We start from the raw sequence: 24,056 nt of genomic DNA, 5'->3' as shown, positions 1-24,056 counted from the left end.
GAAGAAGTCTGCGTCTCATTTTAAAAGCCCCTCTATTGTCTGGAGGCCCCTGTCCTTGTCTCACTGCAAGGTTAGGTGCCCTCCAGGCCCAGGTTCAGCAGAAGTAACACGATGAAGAGAGACAGGCTTTGTGCTGAGCCAGTCAGCCAAGGAGCAGCACGGGCTGCCGGGGCTGTGAGGGGTGTCAGGACACACGACGGGAACCGTCCTTTCCCCATGGAAGCATCCCGGGCAGGGGCCTTTCAAAGGGGTCTCTCTGCCATCAGCAATTTGCGGCTCTGTCTAATGCTTTTTCACAACCAGCTGGGGTTTATCTGTTAAAAAAAAAAAAAAGCCTGGAGAAAGAACTCAGAGTTGTGAGCACTTATTTGCCCTGAATGACCAAGGGTAACAGATAAAACTAAAGACAGTGAGCTCTTGGAGAAGAGTTCTGGAAGTAGAGGCCTCGGCCTAGGGTTTCTCATCCTGAGCGTTAATATTGCCACCTGGGCTAGATCAGCTTCCCCGGCTCAACAGTAAGGAATCCGCCTGCCAATGCAGGAGACGTGGGCTCAGTGCCTGAATCGGGAAGATCCCCTGCAGAAGGACCTGGCAGCCCACTCCCGTATTCTTGCCTGGGAAATCCCATGGACAGAGGAGCCTGGAGGGCTACAGTCCACGGGGTCGCCAAGAGTGGGACACAACTGAGTGACTGAGCATGCGCGTGGAATGGAGTGCCCTTTGTTGGGGACTTTCCTGTGCACGTAGGGTGTTGAGCAGTGTCCCCGGCCTCTACCCACTGCATGCCCGTCTCCCACTCCAGTGCGACAGCCAAAAATGTCTCCAGACATGGCTAAACGTCCCCGTATGGGTAAACTCACTCCTGTTTGAGAACCATGATCCTAGTCTCAAGCCAGCTGACAAGCTGTTAGGACTCACCTCATGGATACATTCATTCAGCACGCTTAGCTGAGCAGCTCTTGTGTCCTGAGCTCATTCTAGACACTGGGGGTTCAGCTGTGGACCACCAGGCAGCATCCCTACAGTTTGCCAGGTCACTGCCCTGACAGGGTACCCGGCATGAACAGGGCACCATGTCAAGAGCAGAGGACAGGACTTAGTTCCCAGCCCAGGTCCAAGTTAGAGGGAGAGTGTTCCAGCTGGGACACTTCTTTGTCACCCCAGACTTAGATCCATGCCTGCCATCAAGCAGATGTTCCATAAGCATCTGTTGAACAAATAAACGAGCGAGTGAACTGAGGATGGGGGTAGTGGCGGAAACTGGAAGGCAGTGGGCTGAAGAGTAACTGGGAGGTGAGCACAGGATGAGACTCTTATCTGAGCGGACAGCAGGAAATGGGGCAGGAGGTGCGACCCGGGGAGGGGTTAAGGCTCTGCCTCTCACCCCTTAACCAAGTGGTTACCAGCAGGTCCCAGCAATGCTGTGCTCACTTCCTCAGCTGTCAGTGGTATCAGTGGGTGTTAATCGCTTCAGTTGTGTCCAACTGTTTATGACTGTATGGATTGTAGCCCACCAGGCTCCTCCGTCCATGGGATTCTTCAAGCAAGAATACTGGAGTGGGTTGCCATGTCCTCCTCCAGGGGATCTTCCCAACCCAGGGATCAAACCCATGTCTCTTGCATTGGCAGGTGGATTCTTTACCACTGAGCTACCTGGGAAGCACCACCACCTCAGAGAGTAGCTGGAAAGATGTCACAAGCTCATGCATGGGGGAAGGGCAGCCTGTGACACAGAACACATGGTGTTTCTCAATAGGTGGAGAGGGCTGGGGGTGGAGGGAAGGATTGTCAGTTGAGAAGGTTTGCTCTGTTGATAAGCAAAGGGGAAGGAAAATATCTCTTGCCTGAGGACTGTGATGACGCTCACGTGTCCCTCTGATTCAGCCCAGGAGGGGGACGCACAGCCAGACCCCGCAGCAGCACCTCTAGGGGAGAGCAGCTCCAAAGATGCAATGTGCGACCACCTGATGTGAGTACTGGATGGGACTCCTGCTTCTGATCACATTGTCAGAATCTGACAGGAGTTGAGTCTGTGCAGTCCTTGCTGCTGGTTGAGTTTCTCAGTCCCTTTAGTAAATCAGGCTGGTGTCATGGAAAGATCTGGGTAGATCTAAGTTCAAATCCTAAACTCCACACTCTCCAGGTATGTAGCCCTGGGCAGGTCACATCCCCTCCTGTTTCTCAGCACCCCCGGCTTGTGAGATAAGGAGGCACATGAATGCCAGCTAATGCTACTGCTTAGCTATTTTCCCCAAAGACCTGCCCGAGGCAAGCCTATTTTGGGGTTTCAAAACAGTGGAAACCGCTTGGTGGAATGGGATCCCGGAGAGGGTTAAAAGTTGAGAGGTTAGACTAAACGACCTTGAAGATCCCTCCCAACCCAAAGGTCCATACCTGGAGCCTCAAAGAAATGAAGTAATATCACTCAGTTGTGTCCAACTCTGTGTGACCCCATGGACTGCAGCCCACCAGGCTCCTCTGTCTATGGAATTCTCCAAGCAAGAATACTGGAGTGGGTAGCCATTCCCTTCTCCAGGAGATCTTCTCAACCCTCAAAGAGCTGACAATTTCCAGAGAAACAAAACCCATGGATGGGAAAGATCCTGAAATATCTCTCCAAGCATCATACAAAGCAGAAGGTGTTAACATGATGCAGAGAAAGGATTCAGAAAGTTTCTCAAAGAAGGCAGGCCTGAGCCCTGCCCCAAATACCAATTACCAAAGTCTCACGTTACACAGGTTTTACCCCAAGAAGGCAATGATAGTCAAACTCTAAATCTCCACGTTCTGAAAAGTTTGTCTCCTCCTGTAAAGTCCGTGTCTCCTCCTAAACTCTGTAAAAAAAACCGTAGCCATGACCTGGAAAAGAATCAGCATCAAGTTGTTCTCTGGTTCACTTCCTTAATGATGGACACACTCAACGCAGAGTCTCATCCTCAAGTTGGGAGAGTCATGGCCAAGGAGATTAGATAAACAGACAGACAGACAGACATGTATGTGTATGTATGTGATCCATTCCAGTGATCACCAGTCTTTTTTATTTCAATTTTCACATGCAGCCTGCAAGTATTTTGCTTTATTCCATAATAAACACAGACACTGCCTTCAAAGGTCTATATAAGAGGAGGCTATAGTTCAAAAGACTATGAATACAAATGAAGTGCCACTAATACCTGCCCAGAGACCCAGTCATGTCCAGCTCTTTGCGACCCCATGGACTATAGTCCATGGAATTCTCCAGGCCAGAATACTGGAGTGTGTAGCCTTTCCCTTCTCCAGGGGATTTTCCCAACCCAGGGGTCAAACCCAGGTCTCCCACATTGCAGGTGGATTCTTTACCAGCTGAGCCACAAGGGAAGCCCAAGAATACTGGAGTGCATAGCCTAGCCCTTCTCCAGCAGATCTTCCCAACCCAGGAATCGAACCGGGGTCTCCTGCATTGCAGGCAGATCCAACCAGTCCATCCTAAAGGAAATCAGTCCTGAATATTCATTGGAAGGACTGATGCTGAAGCTGAAGCTCCAATACTTTGGCCACCAGATGCGAAGAACTGACTCATTAGAAAAGACTCTGATGCTGGGAAAGATTGAAGGCAGGAGGAGAAGGGAACGACAGAGGATGAGATGGTTGGATGGCATCACCAATTCGATGGACATGAGTTTGAGTTAACTCCAGGAGTTGGTGACGGACAGGGAAGCCTGGCGTGCTGCAGTCCATGGGGTCGCAAAGAGTCAGATGTGACTGAGCGACTGAACTGAGAGACTCAATCTCTAAACCCCCTTTGCAGTGTTTCCTCCTGCCCCAACACACACATGCACATACCCACACATGCATGCACACACACACCACACACACAATATGCTTGTCTCAGGGCTGGGGTGTCTCATACCTGCTCATAAGGCCCTCAAGGTCCCTCTCCTGCCATTACCCTGGGCCCCTCCCATGAAACATCACCTCCCAGTCAGCCACCCTGATCACTGTGATGCCAAGACACACTCTCTGGGGTGTAGGACCAAGGACCTGCCCTCATCCACCCTCTCTGTGTCCCCTGCTTAGTTCTCTGTACCCTCGGAGCCCCTACATCCCCAAAGGGTCACTTGAACACCACCCACTCATGTGGCCCCTCTTCTCTCCATCAGGAATTAAAAGAAGCTGGTGAGAGCACAGAAGCCATACTGTCCTCTTCTCTCTTTTTCCTCATCCTCGAAGAATCCCTGAACCCACACACACAAAAATAGTCTTCCCTCTTCTTTGCACCAAAGATCGAAAGTCCACGAGAGCAATGGTTCCTGCTGACAGACAGTTGAGCAGGAAGAGCTGTCCTTTTGATATTAGTTGTATTTCAGCCTCAGAGCAAACCCAGCCAGGATCCTTTGTTCTGTCTCCTCCAAGTATTTCTTTATAACGAAGGTACATCAAAACAGATTCTTGTTTTGAGAACTTTTCAAGAGTGTGCTTATCACCCTTGCTGGGGGTGGCATCATCCCCAGATTGGACCATCACTGATGGAGGATCACATTGCCTTTGCACTTTTCCCCTTCCAGGCACTGGAGCATTACCACAGAGATGGAGCTGAACTGACTTGGTCTGTTTTTTGTGTGTGTGAATTTCAGAGAGGATTTATTGACTGCTCAGAAGGAGATCCTGTCTCAGCAGGAGATCATCATGAGGTTAAGGAAGAACCTGACTGAAGCTCATAACCAAATGTCAGACCTGAGAGGTTTGTACAATTGCCCATGTTTCTCGATTTACCAACCCACTTTGAGAAAGGAAAGAAATGGGTCTTCGGGGTTGGAAAGCTGGGCATTTAAACCCCACCTCAACCTGCTGTCCTGGGCCATCACAGCATTTGTAACTCAGGATCACCAAAAGCTGCGGGTACTGAACTGATTTCATTTGATATGGGATCACAGGGAACATTCTCACATGACTGCACCCCTCTGAGTAGAAATGCAGCTTTCTTTTTCGGGAAGAATCTCCATTGACCACAGAGGATTTGTCTGTAGGAGCAAAGGCTTGGAGGTCATTCGTGGGCCCCCTCGCTTGGCAGGCCAGCCAGCACAAGTCCTAACGCCCACCAGCTTATGGACCTAGAGTAAGTGTACCCTAGGTCGCTCCTGCCTCTGATGCAAAAACACCTGCCACACATCTGCCTGTTGGGGCTCCTCCTGTCCCTCACATCAACATCAGGACCCACCTAGAGTAGGGGCAAGATAGCTCTGAGGTCTGTTCTCTTCCGGATGGGCACAAGTCTGGCTGAATATTCCTACTTGGCTCCTCTTCTCCCCAGACTTATTTCTGCCTCCATTCTTCTTGCTTATTAGAGCTGCCTCTTCTTTCCCATCCCTAGCTTCCATTTAGCCAAAGGGCAGGAGTCGGGAGGTATAATTAGGTTTAGGAGGGGGTGGAGGAAGGGTGAAGAACATTCCTTTTATCTGGTCCCCACCTCAAACCCTGTGCATCCCAGACCTTCAGCTGTGTTTACTCCCTGTGTCTGGACCAATTGATGTCCCCAGGACTTTCATAGCAGGATTTTTCAAAGAGGCATTTCCCCCTTCCAAGATATGAGAACTTGCGGCAGAAAGGCTAGAATCAGGAGGCATTGGACCCAGTTCTGGATCTTCTATTTATTAGATGGGTGACTTTAGACAAGTCCCTTGACCTCTGTAAACCTTGGTTTCTGCACCTGTGATGTGGGGCTGTTACTAGAAACTGCCTTGTAGGGTTGCTATGAAGATCCGAGACAATGTAGGGATCTTAGTTTGGATTTTCCCAGAAGCAGACCCCGAGACCAGAATTCCACTGCAGGTGGTTTATTTGAGAGATGATCCAAGGGAAAACAGCAATGGAAGGGAAGTGAGACAGGGAAGGGAAGAAAGCAGATAAAGAATTGCCGTGCTGTCTGTCAGCAGGCACAGTAGGGGACAGAGCTTAATTCTTCCAGGGAGGGGGGATGCTGGGGAGCAATATGGTCACAGCCCTCCAAGTGCCACCTGGACAGGGAGGGGGCTGGGCTGTGGGCTCCAGCCTGTCTCCACCGGGCCTCAGTTGGAGGCTGTTGCCTCTGGCAGATGCGTGAGCAGAGCTGTCTCCAGAGGGCTCAGAAGCCTTAGGCAAGCAGATGCAGAAACAGGCTGCAGAAGGTCCCCTAAAATGCCACAGGCACACAGGCCCTGACAGCTGGGGCCAGGCAGGCGCCACACAGGCTGCCTCTTGGCGCCGGCGCTCATCGAAAGGTGATGCTGGTGGGCGGTTTCGTTGGTTTTTTCTTTTTTTTGCAAGCAGACCTCCTGGCCGTTACTGAAGCCCCCTGAGAATTCTTGGAGGGTGAACTGCCTCGTGGTTTTCGGAGGCCTGGCAGATCTGCTGTGGCCCTCCAGGAGACCCCAGGCAGGAGACCCCACCCCCAACAGCTTGCATGTACCTGCCAGGGGAACTGAACGAGAAGCAGAAGGTAGAACTGGAGCGGAACGTGGCGCTGGTCCAGCAACAAAGCAGTGAGCTGAGCGTGCTCAAGGACAAGATGGTGCAGATGACCAGCCTGGTAGATAAGAAGGACAAGGAGCTGGAGGTCCTCAAGCAGGCTCTCAGGTGGGTGGGAAGGCCTGCACAGCAGGTGTGGGGAGCCCAGGCATACCCAAGTACCCAGGGAGCCTGGCATAGAGAAAGGAAGGGCTCAGTCAATGATGGTTAAAGAGTTGAATGAATGAGTAGATGAATGAATGAATGACATATGTTTCATTGCTTCACAACCTCATCATTTAAAACTTTGCTCAGTTCTGAGCATCTCAGAGATTCCTGCCCAATATTTCAGATAAGTCTCAGTTTAAATGCAGCTCCCTCCAGGAAATCCTCCTTTACTTACCCTCACCAAACATAGCCAAGGGCTCCTGCTCTGCCCAGGGTCCCTCAGTACATCACCTGATCTAACACCTCTCACACAGCCAGGCTGCTCCCACCTGTTGAATTGTCTGCCTTCCCCATGAGGACCCCTTGTAGACCTTGCCTGCTACTGACTCCCCACCGTTCACACAATGCCTGGCATGTAAAGGAACTTGATAAATATTGACTGAACAAACGTGTAAACTGGAGCTCAGCTTAAACTAAGTAAATTTTTGTTGTTCTGCAGGTTTTATTTTGACATAAGATTAATGTTTTCCCCCAAGAAAATTTGAATAAAATTGATATCTCATGTATAACCCATAGCTTTATTTGCTTCATGGTTCATGGCCAAGGTAGATTCACACTGTGGTTAAAAGTACAGGCTCCAGCCCCAGGCTGCCTGGATTCAAAGCCAGGTGCCTTCATCTATAAGTTCCATGACCACAGGGAAATTGCCGTGTCTCTTTCCTGGTCTGTAAAATGGGGCAAGGAGAGGCCCTAGCTCATGGGACTGCTATGAGAAATAGAAGGGTTGACATACACCAGGTGTTAGAAATAGCAGACAGGCACTAAGCGAAGTTGCTCAGTCGTGTCTGACTGTTTGCAACCCTATGGACTATAGCCCGCCAGGCTCCTCGGTCCATGGAATTCTCCAGGCAAGAATACTGGAGTGGGTTGCCATTTCCTTCTCCAGGGGATCTTCCCGACCCAGGGATCAAACCCAGGTCTCCTGCACTGTAGGCAGACGCTTTACCATCTGAGCTACCAGGGAAGCCCAGACAGGCACTAAATGGCCCCCATAAAAGCCACAGCAGGTATCCTGAAGACCCAGTGCAGGAGGCAAGAATGGAGAGGGGCCTGCCTCCCTGGTCACTAGCCAGCAAGCTCAATTATCTGGAGACCCTCAGGCAGGAGCTTGAAGGCTCCAAGATTTCGGCTCCCTGTAAACATTGAGTCCCTTTCCCACTTCTGCCTGTGAGTACAAAGGTAATTTGTGGTTCCCAAACCTTGTGTGGCCAGCCACCCTCCTGCTCAGTGACTCATCTTCTCTGCCCCCAGGGCCTCCCAAGAGAAACAAAAACTCCAGCTGCACAAGGAGAAGGAACAGAAGCCCAGAAATGCAACCAAGATGTGTGACATTTCAGTGCAGATAGAACCAGTCCACACCGATATTTTCTTGAGCAGCCAAGAGGTGAGCACCTGCTCCATCCCTGGGGGCATCTAGAAAGATAAACTAAGAAAGAGCCCAGTGGAGGCTTTCTTTACTTTTGAAAACATCTTCATTCTAAGTTCCAAAAGCATGACTTGCTTATGTGAAATGTATAAAGTTATCATCAGCTGAGCACAGGTACCGTCAGCCCTCTTCCCACAGAAACCACCACACCCTCATACAGTCAGTGGTTGAAGTTCAGGCTTGGAGCCCGTCTGCCTGGGTTCCGATCCTGGCTCCTCCACTCAGAAACCCTGCAACCTGGTACCAATTCCCTCATCTGGAAAGTGGGCATAATGCCAGCCACCCCATCATGGGATTGTTGAGAAACAAATTTAACTTACACACACAAACACGTACAAGCTTACCTATACATATATTTATTTGATAGATTTTTTTTTCAAAATATAGTCTCAAACCATATTTATACTGCAACTTATTTCTTTTTTCCCACATGATACTATTTCATGGGCATATTTTCAAGTAAACGTACGTGAAGACCTACCTCAGTCTTTTTTTGTCCCAAGTTGGAAACTATATTTTTGAGGCAAACATACCAAATGATTTGGAAATTTTCATCTCCAAGGCCCAGCGTGTGGGCTGGGCGACAGTGGTGGGCACATGGGGTGGCGCCCAACCTCCTGCTGTCAGACGGGGATGCCCACCCCCCTACCCCCACCCTAAGGCAGCAGCTGCCGCCACTGTCACAGTTCTGATAACTGTGACTCCCTGGCCCTGTGCTGGGGACTCGCAGGGCCATTTCCATTGAATTCCATCACGTCCCTCTTATCCAGCCAGTCGCCTGTTGATGGACATTTGTTTCTGCTTCCGCACGTTGCTGTAGTTAATATCTTTGTGAAAGTGAAAGCGTTAGTCGCTCAGTCATGTTCAACTCTTCGAGACTCCATGGACTGTAGCCCATCAGGCTCCTCTGTCCATGGAATTCTCCAGGCAAGAATACTGGAGTGGGTTGCCATGCCCTCCTCCAGGGGATCCTGCAGACCCAGGGATCACACCCAGGTCTCCTGCATTGCAGGCAGATTTTTTACTGTCCGAGCCACCAGGGAAGCCCTTTGTAAGTATAGGTGTGATTCTGAGATGTCCAGGGGACGTCCTAAATTAGGCCTGAAAGGGCTCAAATGCCAGGCCATTTATGCTCCGTGGCTGACTTGATGATCTCTTCCCAGAGGCCTTCACACGCCTGAAGTCCCAGCCAGGCAGTGCACAGGGCCACATCATCGATGGAGAACCATGCCTTCATCCCGTGGTCCTGTTCGGTGGCTCCCATCTGTCCCTGTGGCGGGCAGTGGGGCTCCCCGTGATCCGTCGTTGGCTGACCGTGGGCACAGCACTTCCTCGAAGCCCTGGGTTTCCTGGAGTCCAGGGATCTCCTTTCTCCCTTCGCTTTATGAAACTAGAGACCAGGGCGTTTCAGTAGTGCGCTTTGGACTTTCTCTTGGAAACAGGGCCAAGTGTCTCGGCTTGCCTGCCTGCTTCCTCAAAGATGCCTTTTCCCTGCCAAACAGCAGGGAGCCAGGGCAGCACGCAGCGTGAGGGAGAGAGCTCAGTGGCCCCGCTGGCTGGCCCTGGCTCCCGTCACCATCCAGAGATCTTTATAGCAGCAGCGTCTCCTCCTTATTAGGGCAGCCCAGCCATGGGGCTGCAGCCGGTTCCGCAGCTGTGAGCGTCCAGGGCCGGAAGCAGGTCTCGTTCCTGTTGAAATCCAAGCTCTTAGTGCAGGACCTGGCCTGTGTTAGTTCACACATTCAGCAACTATTGGGCACCTGCTGTATGCCAGACCCTGTGCTGGGCACAAAGCAGGATGCTCAGGGTTCTTGCCCACACAAGACCCCCTCTGACTCTCCTGTGTTTGCTGGGAAGGATTGTTGACCAGAGGCCCTGTCTCAGTTTCTATGATGACGTAGTATTAGAGGAGGATGGGGGAGGGAGGCTGCAAGATGAAAGGAAAAGGGGCTTTTTTTCTTTCTCAGAACAGCCTTCCACACTCAGTCGACTTCCTGCTTTCTAAACCAGAGTGGGTCAGAGGGCTTAAGAGTTGTATGAGAAAGAATCTCCATCTTCTCTAAATAAACAAATTCCCAGAAGGGCCATGAGCAAGGGTCACGTCGGGCTCAGCCAAGCTCTCCAGGCAGAGGAAATGCTGTCACCGAGCCTGGCGGCTGCCCCACCCCCAAAACCAGCCACCACCTTCTCTCCACCCTCCAGCACGTGTGCACATGCACAACATTCCTGGTGTTCACTCCTAGGGCAAACATATGCCCTCAAAGAGAGGGAGGCTGGTGTAGAAACAGCCCCAGAAGTGGACCAGCCAAGCAGGCGGAAAGCCGGCCGTAGCCAGGATCAGGGTCTAGTGAGGCCCTCCTCAGCGCAGCACCCCCTTCTCTCAGGGCTGAACCTTGGTCCCAGCAGGAACGAGGGGGCAGGCCCCTTTTGGCTCCATATTTGTGGAGCTCCTACTGTGCTCGGGCACAGGGCTGAGCTTTGGGAATAGCACAGCCTACAAGGGAGACAGGCTCTGTCCACGCGTGCATGCTCAGTTGTATCCGAATCTTTGGAGCCCCATAGGCTGTAAGCCCGCCAGGCTCCTCTGTCCAGGGATTCTCCAGGCAAGAATGCTGCAGTGGGTTGCCATGCCCTCCTCCAGGGAATCGTTCAGACCCAGGGGATCAAATCCACACATCTTACATCTCCTGCATTGGCAGGTGGGTCCTTTTCCACTGGCACCACTTGAGAAGCCCCTCCTCACAGGGTTCACATTCTGAAAAAGGAGAGAGGTGATAAACAAGGCAACGTCTAACAAAATGTCTAACGAGGGTGAGCCCTCCAAGGAAGGAAACAGCAGGACTGGGGCTGATTAGCATAGGGGAGGGGGCTCTTTGGGACAAGGCAGTAGGGAGGCCTCTGCAGGAGGAGATGGGGAGCAGAGCCTGAATGAAATGAAGGAATGAGTGGTAGGGGCCTGGAGGGGATAAGAGACCCCAGAGAGGACTTGCTAGGTCTCTCTAGACCAGCCAAGAGCCCATCCATCCAATTCCCCATAGCAATATGAGACCACCATCCTTACTACCAGCTAAGCACCGAAAAATGTCCCTCCAGGACTTACCTGGCAGTCCAGCGGTTAAGACTCCATGCATCCACTGCAGGGGGCATGAGTTTGATCCCTGGTTGGAGAAGAGGCTAGACCAAAAAAAACCAAAAAGTCCCCCCTTCAGGAGTGAATTTGATGTGATTGTTCAAAGATGAGAACAGAATGACAAGTGGAAACCCAAACTTAGAAGAATATTAGGAAAAAAGAAAGAAAGAAAACATGGCGAGGAAACATAGAGGGGATCTCTTATTTATAGTGATGCTAAGTCAGTAGGGAAGTTGGAAATCTTCCTAGATGTGACTTTGTATTTGAAATGAAATATTTAAATTCCTTCTCTGCTGAAGCCCGTTAACAATATTTTCCAGGGTACTAAGTGACAGGGTTTCTGCTAATCCATGAATTGTTCATGTTTCTTCAAATAGAGAGATTCCAATCCCTAATAAAGCCGCTGTCTGCACCTTTCTGGCCGCAGGAGCAGTCCTTCAGTGATCTAGGGGCCAAATGCAAAGGGTCCCGACATGAGGAGGTCATTCAACGTCAGAAAAAGGCCTTGTCTGAGCTTCGTGCGCGAATTAAAGAACTTGAGAAGGCCGGCTCCTCAAGTAAGTTCCCTGCTTCCTAGTGGCCCCTTCTGTGCTGAGCCATGGGCCCCAGACCTGAGGGTTCCCTGTGGGGGCTGACCAGGATCACTGTCTTCTATTCTTATCATTTCATAAGTGAAAAGATGTAGTTTTTTAAAAAAAAGAAGAAGAAGATGAGTTGGGGGGGGTGGGGTGGGGGAAGAGGGGCAGACATGATCTCAAAGTTAAGAGCAGGCCTTGATACTAAACAAACAGGATTTCATGAAAAACTTGTAACATTGTCCTTTTTCTTATTTCACTATGGCCCAATGGAAACTTTTGCATAGGCCGATGGTGTTCAAGCATCAACCTTGGGGAACTTCCTAGATAAATACCCTGTTTAGAGGGCATGGGGCTCTCAAGAAACAGAGAGTTGCTGGGTGGAACACTGAGCCAGGCCCTAGAAGCCTGGGTTCAAGGTCCATCCTCCTACCTGTGGCCAAAGGTTCACCCTCAGTGCCTCAGCCGTGTCATGCTGCAGCCTTATATTAGCTGTGTGACCTTGGACAAGTCATTTCACCTCTCTGGGCCTCAGATTGTGAGGGTTAGTATTGGCCCATGATAAGCGTCCAATTAACAGTCAGCTGTGACTTCTTTACATCCAGTGACTTCTTCCTGAACCTTTCTTTTGAGTCTAAATTATTTCTTTTTTTAGATCCTAAGGACCACATGGATGAATCATTCGGGATGGAAAAAAACATCCAGAAAATATTGGATGTAAAACCTGATTTGCCAACTTTCTCACGAGTAGAGAGCCGAGTGGTAATTTGCCTCTGCAGTGACTGACACGTGGTGAGGGTGGGTCTGAGGGCAGATCTATCCAGGTGCCCTGGCATCACTGGTTCAGGGTCAGATCCTCCCTGTTAGCCTAGCATCTGGATCGATTGGTCAGTGCCTAGCAGTACCAGTAGTCCAGTGTTTGAACAGAAAGGGGGCTTTCAAATGTGCATAGCAGGATGTATCATCACAATGATGTTGGCCAGGTCAATCTCCGGGCCCTCCTTTTCATATCATATGTTATATTCTGCAGAAAATATTCAACAAGTTATATAACATTATGCCATGAGTTTGCCTAAAATTTGCTTCTTTCTGTAAACTCAAAAGCCCGATCACAGGAAAGGTAGCAGAAGGGAGCCATGATGATTAAGAAGACACAACAGTTCTAGAATCAGAGACCTGCCTGTGTCCTAATCCCAGCTCTGCAAACCAAGTGACCTTGGCGGGCTCTTAACCTTTCTGGGACTCCGTTTCCCAGCTGTAAAATTATGATGGAAAAATTAAGGGAGATAATTATGTAAAGTGCTTATGCCAGTGCCTAGCTCATGGTGAGCACTTAATAGATGATACTTGTGATTATTATCAAATAGTGTTTCAATGGTATTATTCAAGAAAGCCTTCCTTCCTTAGGGGGCTTAGTTTGATTTGCCCAGATTTGCAGAAGTAATTTGATTGTTAGGTAGGAGGTGTTTGATTGGGCATTTGATTGACACATGACAATGGACAGCTCGGGTTAGCGTTAATCAGAGAACCTGCTGGGCATGGTTTGCTGCCACAGCCAGATCCAAACCATCCTTGGGCTGTTGGAAGAAATAATCAAAATCATTCAATCTCATTTTTCTAGACATTTGCTAGACATGTGGATCTTCAGAAATGTGTTGCTTTGAGACTTCCCTGGCAGTCCAGTGGTTAAGACTTCACCTTCCAATGCAGGGGGTGCAGTGTTTGAACTTTTTTGAGGAGCTAGGATCCTACATGCCTCAGGGCTAAAAAAAAAAAAACATAAAACAGAAGCGATATTATAACAAATTCAATAAAGACTTTTAAAAAATGATCCACATCAAAACAATATTTTAAAAAAAGAATGAAAGAAAGAAACGTGTTGGTTTTCCTGCTAAGAGCAAACCCTCCTCTGAGAGGTGGGGAGCTCAGCTGGATCCCATATCCTGATCCTGCTTCCAAGATTTGCCTTCTCCTTGGCAACAACCCCTCATCCCACCACTGACACCACAGAGCAGGAAACCTCCAAGGCTGGCAACAATTCAAAGGAGAGAAGGAGCAGGAGAAAGAATAGCTGAGCAAAGGCAACAGGACTCTTGTTTTTCTGAAGCTTATCTTCTCAGCCTCAGTGCTACCAATTTTTTGAGCCAGGTAACTCTTTGTTTGGGGGACTATCTTGTGTGTTACTGGGTGTTTAGCAGCATCCTTGGCCTCTACACACTAGATGCCAGTAGCAGTTGTGACAACCACCAACATGTCCAGGTGTTGCTAAATGTCCCAGGTAAAGGGAGAATGCACAGAGTCATCCCCAGTTGAGAACTGCTGGTCTAGAGGGAAGACAGACAGTGACCAAAGAACGGGACTAATGATGTGTCATTTCAAGAAAAGTTATGCTCTTAAGGGATGGGAACAGAGCTGTAAGAAAGCAGTTCACAGAGGAGTCAAACTGGAATAAAAAAACAGCTAGAAGGGGGTAACAGAGAATGAGATGGCTGGATGGCATCATCAAATCAATGGACATGAATCTGAGCAAACTGCAGGAGACAGTGAAGGACAGGCAAGCCTGGAGTGCTGCAGTCCATGAGGCTGCAGATTTGGACATGACTTAGTGACTGAACAACAACAACTGTCAAGTTATTCTTTAGTAACTTTCCGGTTCTTCGGTTATTCTTTGGGTTATTCTTCTGGATGTAGAAAATCATAATGAATACCAAGAGAGCGTTTTTATTTCTTTTTTTATTTCAGCCTCAAAATGGCCTTTCCACCCCAGGGTCCATCATGGCCACTGATAAATTAGGGAAAACAGATGCAACTGAGGCTCTGGATCTCAGTGAAAAGCTGGTATGTACACCTAGCATCAGTCCCCCTCCTGTCCAAACCTGAAACCCCCTCAGGCAGTGTCAACCACCAGATAGCTTAACTAAACATCAACCCTTCATAGATATTTAGTTGTTATTACAGCTCTGTGAGACCCATTTACTATCCCAGCATGGGTTGGAAATTACATAGTTGAATTCCTTGGAAAACTGGGTAGCAAGAATAAATGTTTCTATCTGTTGTCATTTTCCCCCTGGTTCTCAAAAAGGCATAGCATAAATGGATGCAGGGAACATGAAAGTCGTATTAAAAGCCCAATTGTACTCCTTTCCAAAGCATGTGTTCTCTGTGATTGCAGAAAGTGAATGAAACAGAATTAGACACTTGCCTCCTTATTAAAGGGCTTCCCAGGTGGCTCAGTGGTAAAGAATCCGCCTGCCAGCGCAGGAGATGCAGGTTTGATCTCTGGGTTGGGAAGATCCCCTGGAAGAGGGCATGACAACCCACTCCAGTATTCTTGCCTGGGAAATCCCATGGACAGAGGAGCCTGGCAGGCTACAGTCCATGGGATCACAAAAAGTCAGACACAACTGAGTGACTGAGCACAGCACACACACTCCTCATTAAAGCAGCCACCAGTGGTGGTGGACCAAGCCTCTTACCTGCAAAACGCTTTCTCGTAGTACATGGATATGAGCAAAACACTCGGGAGTCTGATGAACATCAAAGATATGTCAGGTCATGTGTCTATGAAACACCTCTCCCCCAAAGAGAGGGAGAGAGTCAATCAGCTTCGACAAAGAGACCTCGATATGGTGTTCGATAAGATCACCCAACTCAAGAACCGGCTGGAGAGAAAAGAGGAGCTTTTGAGAGGATACGAGAAAGACATTGAACAGCTCAGGTAGGGCCCATGTCCCCGCAGAAAGGCCCAGACCTCCATTCTCCAGGCTAAACCTCAGGGCAGCAGCAGACCTCTGGACCAAGACAGGAGGACAGAGGTCTGGGTGTGCAGGGGAGGTGGGATCATGACTCAGGGCCTGATGGAGGCAAGTCCTCTGGGCCAGAAAGCAGCAGTTAAAGTGCCCTATACTCTCTTAAGGAATAAGGTGCAATTTTTATGAATGTGTCTAATATTTCACCATATGTGTGCTTTTCATAATTCCAGCTTATTTTCAGTAGTATCCGTTCCCTGACCCTCCCTGGGAAATTGGGAGGGGCTGGTAATATAACCTGTGTCAGCTTCATGCCACACTTACACAGCCCATGAGCTATTTATTCTGCCCTCTAGTCCTCAAACTTCATTATTCTCTCCCACTTGTAATGAAACCGCTAAGTTAGGCGTACACAGAAGTATCTTGAGAATCTCCCAGGGCAGGGGCATTGCTGGTAAGTGAGAAAGATGAGGGGAAAAGAGACTTTGTCTCTCCCATGTGCTCAGGCAGAGCAAAGTGTCGGTTCAGATGTACCAGTCACAGGTGGCCAAGCTGGAGGATGACATCTACAAAGAGGCCGAAGAGAAGGCACTGCTCAAGGAGGCCCTGGAGCGCATGGAGCAGCGGCTGCACCAGGAGAAGAGGTTCAACAGGGCGATCAGGCAGCAGAAGGTGAGTGGTGCCTGCTTGGAGCAAAGTCTCTGAGGCTGCCCCTCAGCCCCCTTTGGAAATGGCCAGCTGAGGTCCCAGCGGGATCTAGGCAGTACAGAATGCATTTACTGATGCAAAGGAAAGTGGCAGAATAGCTTTAGCATCAGACAGACATAAGTTTAGACTGTAGCTCTTGCATTTACTGTGTGACTTCAGGCAGGTTTCTTAACCACTCTGAGACTCAGAGTCTAGCTTGTCTGTATTTTCTTTCTTTCTTTCTAGTTTAATTTTTAATTTTATATTGGAGTATAGCTGATTTACAACTTTGTGTTAGTTTCGGGTGCACAGCAAAGTGATTCAGTTATACATATACATATATCCATTCTTTTTCAGATTCTTTTCCCAGATAGGTTATTATAGAATATTGAGTAGCATTCCCTGTGCTTTACATGGGTCTTTGTTGGTTATCTGTTTTATATATGGTGGTGTGTATGTGTTAATTCCAAAGGCCTAATTCATCCCCCCTCCACCTTTCCCCTTTGAGAACCATAAGTTTGTTTTCAAACTGTGAGTCTGTTTCTGTTTTATGAATAAGCTCACTTGTATCCGTTTTTTAGACTCCACATATGAGTGATATCATATGATGCTTCCCTTCCTCTGTCTGCCTGATTTCGCTTAGTACGATTCTCTCCAGGCCCGTCCATGTTGCTGCAAATGGCATGATTTCCCCCTTTTTATGGCTAACACTCCATTGTGTACATGGGTCCTATCTTCTTTATCCATTCCTCTGTCGGTGGACATTTAGGCTGCTTCCATGTCTTGACTGCTATAAACAGTGCCCTCTGAGACTCACCATCTAGCTTGTCTGTATTTTTTTTAACTTTTGATAATTCATGTATTTTACCTTGTTCTTTCTATTCAGATACCTATTTTTCTGCCAGTTTTATTGAGATGTAATTGACACAGTATTGAGTTTAAGGTATACGGCATAATGACGTGACTTCCATGCCACATGAAGTAATTGCCACAATAAGCTCAGCGAATGTCCTGAATTTTTTAAAGTGGTGTCTATTGTTCTTACGTTCATTGTTCTGGCAGGTGCAAGGGACACAAAGATGAATAAGTTCTCTGAGAATAAAGATTTTCAATTTGCTATTCTGAGTACACAGAGAATAGTAGACACCCAATAAATATTTGGTACATGGATGGATGGAAGGACAAGTGGATGGATGGATGGATGGATGGATGGATGGATGGTTGGATGGGTGGACACCAGATCAGTGGATCAGTAGGTGTTCAGGTAGATGAATGATCAGGTGGATAGAGATAGATGAATGTCCTTGAAGGACATATTTTTCAGTGCAGAACATACAGGTAAAGAGCTGATTTCAGGCTGACTTAGTGGGTAAGGGTTCTGTTCAGATCCAGAGAAGGGTACTTGGCTCAGTCTAGAGCATTCAGAGAGTGTTTTCCAAGTGCTGACATTTGTTATGAATTGCAAAGAAGAGTTAGAGTTTGTCCACCAAAGGGATGGACAGGTGTGCATTCGAGGCTGTGGGAGCCACAGAGGAGAGGCATGGGGACGAGGGATTTGCTTCCTGGCATGAACTTGGTGAGGCATTGACTTGAGAGACCAAGACTGACATTCAGGCTGGTGATCCAGCTAAGAGGCCACCTCCTCCCCTCATCCTGCTATCTCATCTATCACATGACACAAGACTCAGTGGGTCCTGGGGTCAAACCCCCCTGCTTACTGTGTGACCTTGTGCAAATCACTCCCCCTCTCTGAGCCTCACTTTCCTCATCAGTGAATGGGAGCTAAGAGCACCTGCCTTGCAGGATTGTTGTGAGGATTGAATATAACACAGGTAACCCTTCCTATCCAAGCTCTCACCATCTAAACTCAGGACCAAATGGTTTCCAATGCCCAGATACACCTGTCCAGGCTCTGAAGCATGCAGCTCAGAGCCTGGGACTCGGCAGGTGGATAAGGCTGTCTTCCCTGTGGCCAGCTGACTGCGCAGGTGGTCTCTGAAGTGAGTGCTGCCCCAGACCCAGTAGAGTCTGCTGCCAGAAGTCCCCACACACATCAAGACAGGTGTGGGCAGCAGCTGGACACCAGCTCCAGAAGCTCGCTGTAGCCCTGTGCCTGCACCGCAGTCAGTAGTGGGGTCTCTGGTCCTCTTGGCAGTTAACACCCGTGACCGTCCACTCCTGTTGTCAGCAGCATGTCACTAGCCCCACTGGGCACTGGCACAGTGACTGCTAAATAGATCAGACTCTCCCTGGCCCTTCACTCTCACCTAAGGTCGAGCAGATCTCCAGGCAGGCTGGATCAGGCAAACAGGGAAAATTACCATAGCCCCATCTCTTCATGATGTCTGCAGGCATTGGGCTCCACTCATGCTACGCAGCCATGATCAGGGTTATTAATGCCTCTGGTAGCCCTGCCAGGTTGTCATGACGATCCCCATTTTACAGATGAGGAAACTGAGGCTCAACGAATTAAAAAAGAGACTTGTCCAAGTTCATAGAGTAGCTGGTAGTTCACAGAGTCTTGTTAGTCACTCAGTCATGTCTGACTGTTTGCAACCCCATGGACTGCAGCCTGCCAGGCTCCTTAGCCCATGGGATTTCCTAGACAAGAATACTGGAGTAGATTGCCATTTCCTTCTCCAGGGGATCTTCCTGACTCAGGGATCGAACCCAGGTCTCCTGCATTGCAGGCAGATTCTTTACTGTCTGAGCTACCAAGGAAGTCCCAAGTAGAGCCTTTACCTAGCCCCAGATCTCTCTAGTCCTAGGTCCTGCATTCTTTGCAGGTCTGGCCCCCAGTTGCCTCCTTGTACCTGTTAGTCTTTCTAACTTGGAGCTGTGTATTTTTGCACTCATGCTTGTGTGTATGCCTGTGAGTATGCGCTGTGTGTTTGTATGTGTGTGTATTTGTGAGTGTGTTGCCTACATGAGCTCTAAGGAGGCCAGGCCTTAGAAGGTCGTAGAAGGATGTCTTTCTCAACCAAGAGGTGATGGTCAGATGAATTCCTTGCAGAACGCTGTCCTCCATTCTGCAAACTTTCCAGGAGGAGGTTTCCAGACAGCAGGCTCCCTGGCTTGTAGCCCCAGAAATGAAAGTGCCTGCTGTCCTGCTCTGAGGGAGCCCAGATGTGGTGTTTCTAGTGCTCACCGTTCTGAATTAAACATCACAGACCTCAGTCTGCGTGTGTCATGGGGCTGCCTCAGGCAGAGGACAGTTTCCTTTCACACCAAGCAATGCCAGGGAGAGCTGGGCCACTGACAGAGTTCTGACTTTCCCTTTGATGTGCCCTCTGGAGAGCTCACCCCTCCCTGAGGCATCCCCCAAGCCCCGGGGCTTGGCAGGCGAGGCCCCAAAGCAGAGACACCAGACCACAGAATGGGACAGCAAAGGACCCAAAAAAGGCCATTGTCATGTACTGAAAACCTGAGGATTTACATAATCAGGCTTCACATGCATTATTCATGGGCTGCCTCATTCATACACAATGCAGGGGACGTGCCAGCCTGTTTGGCGCTAGATATCCTTCAGCAGAGAAGGGTCTGAAATGGCCAAGCTGAACCTGTGTCAGGGTCCCCAGAAGAGCTAGAGCTAGGAGCTTTCAAATTCGTGAAATTCTCAATTGGAAGAAAGATGTACATGAACTACAACCACAATCATGGCATCGCCAATCATATCATTTACTGAGCACTTTAAGTATCATTTACTTTACTTTATCATTTACCAAGGGGCAGGCACCTGCTCCACACCGTACAGGCTTCATCTCTCCCATCAAGCCCGCAAGGGAAGCTGGTGAGCATCAGCCCACTGGATAGAGGGGAGGGCTGAGTTGACAGAGGGAACCACTCCCACATCCCTTCCTTCTGCGTCTCCCTTACCCGGGTGCCTGCCTCCTATTTCTCTCACCATTGCTCCCAGAGTATTCACTCCAGGACTCGGGTTTGCACTTGAGGCTTCTTATTACTATGTTATCAGAAATCCCTGTTTATCAGGAAGAAAAAATAATAAACTTTACAGTTTTGCTGGATTCTAAAGGACATGTGTATACATTTGTCTTGGCATCAGTTCCTTCCAGGGAGTATGTTTTCATTGTTTTTAAGTGGAAATTAACAGAAAATAGAATTCATCTTTCCTAAGTTTTACACCTAGTATTTTCACAAGGAGCCTTACTTTTTAGCCTGCTATACAAAACTTTGAAAGTGTTCACCCTGTTCGTTGAGCTCGAAGGGTTGAAGCACTGAGAGATGAAATTAACACATCTGAAGCTTCAGAATCCACGCCCCCACCCCCACCCCCCAAAATGTAGTTTGTTGTCTTAAATGTTTGACCATCTCTTCACTAAGCAGCACCTTTCAGAATCAAAAGTCGTTATTTCCACACTAATACCTCTGGCCGTGAACGTGAGACTTGATATGAAAGGCTGGGCATTCACAGAGAACCCGGTGGTCATCACCAGGGGCTCTGAAAGGAGCTGGGTCTGTGGCTCTCTCCACGTGGCAGAGAGAAGGGACCCTGGCCCAGGCTGAGCTCACGCTAATCCATGTCCAAGTCACTGGAGAAGAAGCCCGCAGTGTCTCTCAGAGGCGGGAGGCGGGGTCAAACAAACAGCAGTCCAGCCCCGCCCCTGCCCCTAGAGACCCTTGAGTAGGTGGCTTGACCTCTGTGTCTCACGTTCCTCAACCAAAACAACCAAAGATGGTAACAAGAGGCCCGCTCCGTGGGGCAGCGGGAGGGTTAAATGGCAAAATGCCCGCAGTGCCTGGCACACGGCAAGCCCCTTTTCTAAGGGGAAGAATAGACAGCCCATGGATGGGTGGGGATTCCTGCGTTTCTTTCAGGGAGCTTCCTGCCAGCTGACGCCGTCCCTGGCCCTCCCAAAGCCGGCTGCTCCTGTGACGCTCTTTTCTCCTCGGTGAATACCACTCGGGTCACAGCCAAGAAAGGACCCAGATACCTTTTGTGAATGGCCTAATGCTGGGGTTTTTCAATAGGAAAATTTTAAATGCACAGAAGTGGCCATTTGAAAAGCACGCAAACCCTTTTACTTAGGGCTTGAAGTCTAAGAAAGGCTGAAGGGCACCGGCTGCTTCTGGCAGAAACCCGGTCAGCTCGCCTGCCAATCAAATCTCCAGCCAATGAAGTCCTGCCTAGGGGGCATGGCCACCACTTTGCCTGTGGCCTCAGCCCAGCGCGTGTGTGATTAAGTCACTCAGTCGGGTCCCATTCTTTGCGACCCCACGGACTGTTGGCCCGTCAGGCTCCTCCGTCCATGGGATTAGCCTGGCAAGAATACTGGAGTGGGTTGCATTTTTTTCCTCCAGGGGAATCTTCCTGACCCAGGGGTCGAACCAGCGGTTCCTGCATTGGCAGGTAGATTATTTACCGCTCCGCCATCTGGGAAGCCCCCTCAGCCAGGCAGGAGCGCCCTAAAGTTCCTTCTGCTTAATTAGCTCACGTCCCTTGTTTTTAATATGAGAATAAAAATGGCACCTAACTCAATAGCCTTGGATGAAATGAGAGGTTGCATACAAAACCCTTAGTACATGGGACCACATAGGATACATGCTCACCTGCCATCACGGTTATCCTCACTCTTCTACTTAACTCAAAATTTCCAGGATTTCCTTGGGCCCGCGTATTCTCAAGATCCAGGTTTCCTCAGCATCACTTGCGTGTTTTTAGCCAACAAGTAGGAATTGGTAGATGTTGTGTAGGAGGAGCATGTGATGGGAGGGGCTTGTGGATGGTACTCTCCTGCCCACGATGAAGTAGGGCAATGTGGCTAGGCTGATGCAGCATACAGACAGAAGATGGCTAAAGAAAAAGACCCTCACTTGCCCCTTTCTGCCCACCAATCCCAGTGAATCCCAGCGCCTCCTAGCAACCTCAGAGGTGTGTCCCCGAATGGAACAAGTGGGGACACACTGAACACTGTCTTGCTCACCTGATATTTTCACTTAGGAACGTTTAGAGGACCTCGAACAGAGAAACGCCAAAGAGTCAGCAGCTTGCAACTGTTCCTTCAAAGAGAAAGAGAGGCAGGTACAGAGACCCTTTCTGATCTTGGCAGCCAGACACAAAGTAGATACCTTATTTTCAAAAGGCAAGAGCTTGTGGGGTGCAAATGCCAGCGTGGGCAGCCCAGAAAACATTCCACCCTCCTCCACTCCCTTCCCCTCCCCCACCCCGGCCCCTGCCCCAGCCCCTTCTCCTGCCTGCAACCTGCACAAGGGACCTGAGAGACCCAGGATCTGGAAGTGAGAGAAGGCAGAAGGGCAGCGCAACCATCCTGGGTGCTAAATGATCTGGGGACATAGAGACAAAACCATAAGAAAAGAAGAAGATAGGAGTGGGGAATCCCAGAAACCTCTGCCCTAAGGATGAAGTACAGTAGGTGGAAGGAAGGGGGGATGGTGCCAAAGATAAGGATGAAGGTGCCTGTTATAACACCCCCTCGCCTGCCAAAGGGGAGCCCCATTAGACAGTGGGCATTCTGGTAGCCAATGGGAACTGGAAAACCCAGCATGGTCCAGAGTTCACTGTGTACATGAGATATGATGAGTGTGATGCTCAGAGGTGTTCCTAGAACAAAGACAATTCTGGATTCTTCTCCAGAGAGGACATTGTGTGGTGTGATGAGCAACACCCCTAAGAATAGCAGTGCAGTGCTAGCTGGGTCATGGCTGTGCACAGATCTTGAGACAGACTGATGACATCATATCCCAGTGAGTCCAGGAAAAGCATGTGCACACGGGCCAGGCTCTGCCCTTCAGTGCCCAGCCATCCACTGATTGGACTTAACCCAAAAAGGTATTTCAGAGCAGTGTTCAAACTGGGGTTCCCTGGAGCCCTTGGGTGCTATGGGAAGGGGATGACTCTCAACACACACACACCTTTCTCCCACCAGAGAAGCTCTCCACTGTCTGTTTTAAACCCCAAGTTCCTCTTGGAATTTTGCTTGGATAAAAGGTTTAGGGGAAAAAGGTGGGGGTGGGATGGGAAGGAAGGAGGTTGTTGGTTTAATACCACTGCTTTATAATATCTGGAAATTTGGATAGTGACTGCCTCAACTGAGTTTGTGATAAATATTGAGTGGTTGCAGGCTCAAGGCCTTCTCCATGAAAAATGCCTGGAGGACAACTATCTGCTCAATATGGGTGCATAAGCCTTCATGGACAGTCCTCTGAGGGGAGAGTTAGTGTCCTTCAGGGAGAATGGAAGAGACTTACTAGTACCTATGACCTGTCCCAAAAGATGGCCTTACTTGCTCCGTGAATTTTATGAATGCCCAGTAGCATTGCCAGATTTGAGGCGGGGGCGGGGTGGGGGGTGAACAAAACAGCATGCCCAGGATGTGTTAAGTTTTAATTGCGGATAAACAACAAGCAGTTATTAAGTATAAATATGTTCCAAATATTGCACGGTGGCATACTCATAGTAAAAAGTATTTTGGTTTCATTCTGAGATTCAGATTGAACTGGGAATCCTGTATTTTATCTGACAACCCCTCCAGCACTTACTGAGCACCAACTAGACACCAGACGGGGAGGTTCTGAAGCAGGTGTCGCAAGATGGCAGCCCACAGACATATTTCATTTGACTCATGGGATTTTTCTGGGTACATTTCAAAGTAGGGCAGTTTAACAGAATACTCCAGATTTCCAGCTTCTCTGGGAAACTTGCAAGATGTGGGGATACTAGGCCCACAGTCCCACAAGCCACCATCACACGCCTCTGTCTTCCAGGCCCCTTAGCGCTGGACTCATGGACTTGCTGCCACCCCTCCCTGGGCTCACCTCAC

The 24,056-nt window shown here is 49.2% G+C and overlaps 1 protein-coding gene across 1 annotated transcript in view; it reads left to right on the top strand.

Moving 5' to 3' along the window:
* The window catches only part of FHAD1 (forkhead associated phosphopeptide binding domain 1), a 166,198-nt gene that overhangs the window by 124,842 nt on the left and 17,300 nt on the right, over window positions 1–24,056 (top strand). Inside the window, 10 exon segments of the mRNA XM_068985763.1 lie at window positions 1,918–1,969; window positions 4,614–4,720; window positions 6,432–6,591; window positions 7,942–8,074; window positions 11,674–11,803; window positions 12,477–12,583; window positions 14,564–14,659; window positions 15,319–15,539; window positions 16,077–16,242; window positions 22,217–22,297. Of these exon segments, the coding sequence (XP_068841864.1) occupies window positions 1,918–1,969; window positions 4,614–4,720; window positions 6,432–6,591; window positions 7,942–8,074; window positions 11,674–11,803; window positions 12,477–12,583; window positions 14,564–14,659; window positions 15,319–15,539; window positions 16,077–16,242; window positions 22,217–22,297 (1,253 nt within the window).

This window comes from Capricornis sumatraensis, chromosome 14, assembly GCF_032405125.1.
Source record: "Capricornis sumatraensis isolate serow.1 chromosome 14, serow.2, whole genome shotgun sequence".
Classification (NCBI taxonomy): Eukaryota; Metazoa; Chordata; class Mammalia; order Artiodactyla; family Bovidae; genus Capricornis; species Capricornis sumatraensis.
The sequence above is the reverse complement of the archived record's forward strand: the minus strand, read 5'-3'. Positions and strand labels throughout refer to the sequence as shown.